This window comes from Morus notabilis, unplaced genomic scaffold (assembly GCF_000414095.1).
Source record: "Morus notabilis unplaced genomic scaffold, ASM41409v2 Scaffold271, whole genome shotgun sequence".
Classification (NCBI taxonomy): domain Eukaryota; kingdom Viridiplantae; phylum Streptophyta; class Magnoliopsida; order Rosales; family Moraceae; genus Morus; species Morus notabilis.
The window spans coordinates 65,810-73,824 of NW_010365721.1; the positions used below are offsets into that span (position 1 = coordinate 65,810).

At 36.1% G+C, this 8,015-nt stretch overlaps 1 protein-coding gene across 1 annotated transcript; it reads left to right on the plus strand.

Annotated features, from left to right (window-relative positions):
• The first annotated feature begins 2,914 nt into the window (after positions 1 to 2,914).
• On the plus strand, positions 2,915 to 4,415 carry LOC21403636 (uncharacterized protein At5g39865). The gene has a single exon (XM_010108431.2). It carries the CDS (start codon positions 3,141 to 3,143, stop codon positions 3,963 to 3,965), a length of 825 nt encoding a protein of 274 aa, XP_010106733.1. The 5' UTR covers positions 2,915 to 3,140; the 3' UTR covers positions 3,966 to 4,415.
• Positions 4,416 to 8,015: the final 3,600 nt, after the last annotated feature.

The window sequence follows — 8,015 nt, forward strand, 5'->3', positions numbered from 1 at the left end:
TGATTGGAATACTCTTTCAGATGACTCCAAGGCAACTAGCGGCTACATATTAGCACATTTGGTGGATCTGTTTCTTGGAAGTCTAAGAAACAGACTATCTTGGCTCAATCTACCATGGAGTCTGAGATGATTGCACTAGCATCAGCTAGTGAGGAAGCAGGATGGTTAAGAAGTCTGCTATCTGATATTCCGTTATGGGAGAGACCGATTCCAGCTATCTTGATCCATTGCGATAGTACTGCAGCTATTGCGAAAATTCAGAACCGTTATTATAATGGAAAAAGGCGACAAATACGTCGTAAGCATAGTACTATTAGAGAATATCTCTCCACTGGAGCTGTGAGAGTGGATTATATACGTACTGATGATAACATGGCTGACCCTTTGACGAAAGGATTAGCTAGAGAAAAGGTTTGCAAAACCTCAAAAGGAATGGGACTTATGCCCGTAGATTGATGAGTCACTTGTGATGGAAACCCAACCTATGGACTGGAGATCCTAAGAAATAGGTTCAATGGGTAATAACAAGTCATGAAGTGATATGAATTGGATCATGCTAATATAACAATATTTGTTATATTCCGAATATCTTACTTTGAAGCATGAAATCCTGAAGCGATGGAAGGTTGAGTTATTTCTAAACTCTTAATGGGTTCTATATCTCTGTGTGGAGTGGAGTATTTAGCTATAGGAATACTCTTGATAGACTCACCTAAGTGAATGTGGAAGTGTGGCCGCTTCCTATGGAATTTTGGGCAAATTCTCTAGAGCATTCACTAGACTGGGATATACGTGCATGGCCGTAAAGCACAGGCTTTTGGACTTCACCCTGATAGGGTTGTGTGTGTGATGTTGTTAGAGATAGAGTTCAAAACTACGAGTTACTCTAGTATAATCTAAATCATCTTCACTATGTAAGGGTTCAAGTCGATAGACACCTTTGCTTATGCATGATCCTATATAATATTGCTCGATGGAAATGTTAAAAATTCAAGTGGGGAATTGTTGGAGCAGTGTGAATTTTTTTTTTTAATTAAAAATAAAAGTGGTTATATCTAAAGAGATTATCTATTAACAAATAAAGTTGCTATTTTGAACGAAAAAAAAAGGGGAAGACTTAGTCTCTGAACAAGAATGACTTGGTCCATGATTTCCTCCACGATCCTCTCCACTCTCTCATGGTTTGTTCCTAACTTTCCTCATCGTCATTGTATACAATTTTCTTTAAATAGAGGCAGAGAGGATAGATTGAGATATAAAGTTTTTAGATGCTCTCTCTGGTAATCAAAAGAAAAAACTTTCTTCTTGCTTTCTGTTTTCCGAGCAATATTTGGGTGTTTGTATTCCGGCTTTCTTCAGTGCAGAGGAGGTCCGAGACAGAGGTGATTCTGGGCTGTTTTATCCTGGGGACGACGAGGCTGGTATACTGCTTGTACTACCTTGGGCAGAGCCGCGAAACGTCTTAAAGAAAGCGACTTAGTCCGCGACTCAACCCAAGATTTTGTTTGGTAAATTCGTTCCTTTTGTGTTCTGCACTAACAAAAATACACGTAAATAAAAATAATTCTGAATTATGATTCTGAATGTATCAACTAAACGTTCACAAGTGAGTCGCGTATAAATCCCATAAGTAGGCCCACACCCTATAAGAGAGTAGGGATATATCCCATCGGGTTATACGAGTAGGGATATATCCCATCGGGTTATACAACATTTTTCTTCTTCGACATATGACAGATGTTTTGATTTGACTATCAAGGCCTATATGTGTGTGTGTGTATATATATATATATATTATCCTTGCTGTTTTTTTTTTTTTGTTTTTTGGTTTTTTTATTTTTCAATGACAAACATGTTGTTAGGGCAGCCTATATTGTTTGTGGGTTCCTACTTCCTTATCCTCATTCAATGATAATTTGGGTCCCATTTTCTATTTGACTTGTGGAAATTTTCTCACAAAAATTAATTTATCTTGAATCATGAAAAAGAAAAAATCTTTCATCAACCGAAAATCGCTTCAGGATTTTTCATGATGCATATTTATGTTATTGCTGGAAAATTATTTGCAAAGGAAATTAATTTATCTTGAATCATTGGAAAAAAAAAATCTTTCTTTAACCGAAAGTCTTCTGGATTTTTCATGTTGCATATTTCTGTTATTGTTGAAAAATTATTTGCAATGAATATCTTTGCAAAAAAAAAAGAAAAAAAAAAAGAAGAGATTTGAGATATCTCACCTTGATTTTTCTCTTCCTTTCACTAAAATATGGTGCGTCCACTCTAACATCATCTCCTCACCTCAGGCGGGGTCCACGGAGAAAAAAATGAAAAAAGTCGGTTGCCATAAACCTTTTAAATAAGGGTAAATAAACATATTAAAAAAAAAAACCTTTAAAATAAACGTGTCGAAAATATGAAAATAACCATAAAAAAATAAAAATAAAAAACCAAAACGCGCTTCCTTTCTTCCTTTCCACACTGTTATATCACTCTCTTTAAAATATTTCCTTAAAACCAAAAAACAAATTAAAAAATAAAAAATAAAAAATAAAGATGATCCCATACGATATGTAAAAAGTACATATCGATATGATGAATTGTGAACGGTCCAATAAATACTAATCATGTCAAATTGATTTGCGTGACGGCTCCAAATTGATAATACCAAGATGTCATATTGTCGTGACACAGGCAAAGAAAATACCAAATAATTATTTTTTTCTGACAACAGAAATTCTTTGCTTTCTATCGACATCCGTGACGGCTCCAAATTGATAATACCAATATGTCATATTGTCCTGACACAGGCAAAGAAAATACCAAATAATTATTTTTTTCTGACAACAGAAATTCTTTGCTTTCTGTCGACGTCTCCCTTTTAGAAAAGTTCGCGGCCACACCCCCCTTTGAGCTTAAGATTTCTTTCATTTTACAACAAAACCAACAAATCCCAAAATCCAAAACAGAAACAGAAAACAAGAAAAACAACCCAAAAGAGATACACAAATCGGAGTTCCTTGTTCTTCCCCAATCGAACGGTCAAGATCATCTCAATCTTGATCGATCGTCCGGGGAAAAAGCCCTAATCGGAGCTTGGAAATCGCGAAAACGAATTCTCGGCGCTTTCTTGACCTTCGTCAATGGCGGATTTCGGGAAAAACTTAGATTCTTCGGAGAAACCGAGGTTCTTCTTTTTCAACCGCTCGCTTTCTATGTACCCAGAATCCGCGGACCCTCCGAAGAAGCCGACTCAGCCCCAAATGGGTCTCGAACGGACGAGCTCCTTCGCGAAACTCTACAATTCGATCGAGTCCGTACGATCGACGAGCAATTCGATTAAAGGGAAGGTGAAAAAGCTCTGCAGCATCTTCGAATCGGCGAAGACGCCGAGCTCCGAGGAACAGCCACCGCAGCAATCGCAGTTTTCGTCGAAGCTTAAACCCTCTAAGTCGATCGGCCATGACTTCCGAGCACCCTCGTTTCTGAACAGCTCGACGCTTCGATTGCCCGGGACGGAGGATCGAATCGTCGTGTACTTGACAAGTTTGCGGGGAATTCGGAGGACTTACGAGGATTGTTACGCTGTGAGGATGATATTCAGGGGATTTAGGGTTTGGGTCGACGAACGGGACATTTCGATGGATTCAGCGTATAGAATAGAGTTGCAGAGCGTTTTAGGTGATAAGAATTTGGGTTTGCCTCAAGTTTTTATAAAAGGAAAGTATGTTGGTGGAGCTGAGGTGATCAAGCAGCTATTCGAAACGGGCGAATTGGCGAAAATTCTCGAAGGTATTCCGGTTCGAGAGCCCGGGTTTGTGTGCGAGAGCTGTGGGGATGTGAGGTTTATTCCGTGTTTGAATTGCAGTGGAAGTAGGAAGGTGTTTGATGAAGATGAAGAAATGATGAAGAGATGTTTGGAGTGCAATGAAAACGGATTGATTCGTTGCCCGGATTGCTGTTCTTGAGCATGATTCGGCTACGGGTTTCGGTTATTCTACTTTGGTGCGTATTTTCAGATGCCCCTTTGTTGATAGAATAAATATTTTACTGAGAATGTAACTGATTGGAATTTGGTAGAATTTGGATCCCCAAATGTCTCTTTTGGGGTGGGTTTATTGGTCTGTTTTTCGATTGTTCATCGGTTTTGGCAACTGATGTTCATTCACTCACTTGGACAGCATTTTGGATAGCAATGTATGTTGTCAAAATGCAGAGTTTGGGTTTGTCCATTTGTGTTCAATTAACTCTGAGGAGAGTGTTTCGTTCTCCTCTATGATGTTGTAAATATCTAGTGTTGTAATTATTGCAATAGTTTTGCAATGTTGCAAAAGGATGAATTGTAATGAGAATGGACTTATATAATCCACATTCTAAATATGAATTGAAATGATTATGGAGTCACTTTCGTTTGTGTAGTATACGCGGATGATTATGGATGATTATGGTTGCCCAAATTTCTTTTCGGTTTTCTTTTCTTTTCTTTTCTTTTTTTGAAGAGATCACTGCCTTCACTGCCTTAGCGTTTTCTTATGCATAAACTTCTGCTGCTATGTACTGCCCGGAAAAATGGCTCACGAAAGTGCTTTGATGGAGGTTGTAGTACTGCAGACTTCTTCTTCAGTAGGTTTGTTTTTTTTTTCATTGAATTTTATTTTGATATTTTAAATTCCTCTTGGTGTTTGCTAGAAGGCTGTTCTACAACAATCTCGTGCATATAGCATAGGTGGTGGTGCTGGCTTTGTATTGCTACATTTTGTCCTTTGCAATAGAATGGGAGATTTCCCTGTTTTTCGGGTTAAAAGCTGTCTTACGTATGTGAAACATCTTTCTTGTAAGCTAGAAGTTGGAAAATGCAAACTCTAACCAATGTCTAATAATATGGGACTGTTTATCAGGTAAGTGCTCAGTGTGATTTTGAAAAATATTGAGAAGACTGTGTTGCAAGTTGGAAGTTTGAAATCCATTCTTTATATAAGAATAAATTTACTTGTTTATATAGTCGGAAGATCTTCAGTTGGCTGGGGACTTATGGAGGGTGCAGTATTTTCAGAAAGAAAAGTGTGTTATTGCATTCATTAGAGATAGAAGTCTAACTAGATTGATATGTGGAGAGTGGCGAGAACATAGTTTTAAACCTTGTATTGAACACAACTTATGTTGATGTGGTGAATCCAATCAGTACCACAACTGATTTTGTAGTATCAACACAATTTTTTTGATGACAAACAGTTGAAAGTTCAGTTGATGGTTCACTGGCTTACCATAGATCAAACTTAAAGTTGATATAACGACATGATTGACCTTCCAGATTGGATGATGGTGATGTTTATCCTATGAAAAGCTTTGGATTCGAAAGTTCATGATAGCGAACAGCTGAAACCAGTTCTGCATCATGTTGAACCTATCCTGAGCAAAGGCTTGGAGGCTTTGCCGATCCCTGTCCTCTGCGTAACTTTGCGGGCAATATTTATATGCACGAACTCCATGGTTTGGGGACAGTAGGGTTTGAAATGGAAGGAGATGTTAACAACTTCCTATAGGATGCTATATTGATCATCCATATGCAAAGAATTAGATTTCACCGTGTTGGATAAGATAAATGTCATATTTGGTGGGGGGGCTTTGTAATTGGATGGAGTATACTAAGAAGTGACCAAATCTTGCATGTAGTAAATTTTTTTTTTCTTGATAGTTTTGCATGTAGTAAAATTATGAGATGAAAAATAACAAGAGTAATGAGGTCTTCCATATGTGTTGCTATCCGCTAGCTTTAAAGTTTCAGTTACTTATCTGAAGCTAAATGTGTAGAAGCATCTTTTCTGAAACTCGTGAAGTGCATACTTGGGATTATTCTTAATTAGAACAGTTTATGTTTTCTAAGATCTCTGTAATTTCTTTTGATAGGCAAAAAACTTGGCCTCAAAACCGTTGACCAAAAGTTCCCTATGGAACTTTTGGTCAAAAAACAACGGTTTTCTATGTTGTTGTCGTTATTTGTTTTATTTTATTATTTTTGAAGGCTTTTTTTTTTTTTTCCCTTTAAGCAGGGCTTTTCGTTGGTTGAAACATAGAAACTGTTAGTGCAAAAAACTTGACGCACATTCGCTACATCTTTCTTTTGGCATGCCTCATTCTTTGCTAGTTTGCTTCATGCTCTTAATATTTGGTGGGGAAAAAAACTGGTCAAATTAAGTGGTAGGGGAAAAAAGTTAAGTGGCAGCTAAGTTTTGCTTTTAATATTGAATTGGTCAAGTTAATCAGGAAGTCACAATTTTACAATCTACCTAATCAGTAATCATAGTTAAAACAGAAACCAATCCCAAAAGCCATTTTAGCCATCTTTGACTCTGCTTTACATAAAACACATTTGTATCAATCTCTTTCAATCACTCCAAAATCTTTTTCTTAAAGGCAACAACATAAAACAAATAGTTTGCTTTTATCAGAATTGTACACTTATGCTTTTAATAATCTCTTTTCTTTCTGTCTTTTATTAGACCAAGAAGATCTTGGTAGAGCAGCATTTGCAGAATTTTTTGAAAGACTAACACAATGAAATGTGTCAATTTTTGCTGCCCATCTGTTACAAAAGATTCCTTATTTTCAAAGACCTACTGCTTTGCATATGGCAATAATCTCAGAAGGGACATGTGAAAAAACACCCCTTTTTCTTTTTCTTCCCTGCATCAAAACTGTTCAATGTTTCTCAAGTCAACTAAATATTCTCTTTTTTTTTCTTCTTTTCCCTCCTCTATGTTTTGGTCTTATCTCTTTTTTTAACCATATATACTCTTTGGGGCATCGAATGTGCGCTTTCTTTTCATCAAAATAATCAACCAAACTACTACAGAGGAAAGCCATAATCTCCAAAGCAGCCATTATTAGATAAATGTTCTTTTCTAATCCCAAAATTTTCAAATGAAGAAGCAGCGTGGAGTGAGATTTTACATCACTTGCTTTTGATAAAGATTGAGAAAGTGTTCCTAATAGTGTAAAGCTGAAAAACAACAGTAAAATATTACTTTTATGCTTAACAAAGAGCTTAGCAAATAAGCATTGTCTAATGAAGCTTTATTATCTGCTTTTTGCTGTGTAAAAATGTTAGTGTGCCACGCGCTTCAATGGAAACTTTAAAACCAGATGACATAAAAGCCAATTTACAATAAGAATTTAGGAGAAATGCTAGCATCACGCGTTCTGTTATTCTCTTTGTCATTCTTCACATTCACGATTTGATACGTGAACTCTACTAAGATAATATATTATTATTTAAACAGAAAATGAGATAGTGAAGCTCAGGTGTCATACAGTAAATGCAGAGAGTGATAAAGAAAATGACAAAAAGAGTGATACTCGCATTTCTTAGAATTTAGTCCCGCATTCATATAACAAGTAGCCAAAAGAATATATAAAAGAGAGTGGAAGGAAAAGGAAAAAGAATAAAACTTATTGTAATTAGCATTCTCTGAGACTTCAAAACCACTATCACATGAGTAAATAAATCGTTAACAAACAATTGTAAAAAACAAAAAAAACAAAACAAAACTCAAGAGAATAGCATTCCACTATTTTATTTCAAATCCCAGCTTGAGAAATTCTTAATGAATACAAAGAATTCCGAATTCAATTAAAAAATATTCGGAGTCATGACAAGGGATTCGAAACATTAAAGAAAGCTTGAGAAAGGATAATAAAAAAAAAAAGGAAAAAATAATGAAGTAATAATGATGGCCACTATCATTGCTATCCATTCGTGAAAAATTGTGATTGAGAAGTTGCTAAACATTGATTTTTTTTTTTTTTTTTTCTTTTGGTACTTCTCTATACAAGCTAGACAAGATCGATGATGAATATGCACTCAAAGAAATAGCTTACTAGGGAAACCTATGTAATTTAGTTATCCTTCTCATCCTCTTCTGCTGTGGAATGGAATTGCCAATAGGATTTGTTCCTGAGTACACTTCATGCAACACTTTCCTTTGGAGTACTTGTTCACCTTTGTTCTCAAAGTAGAA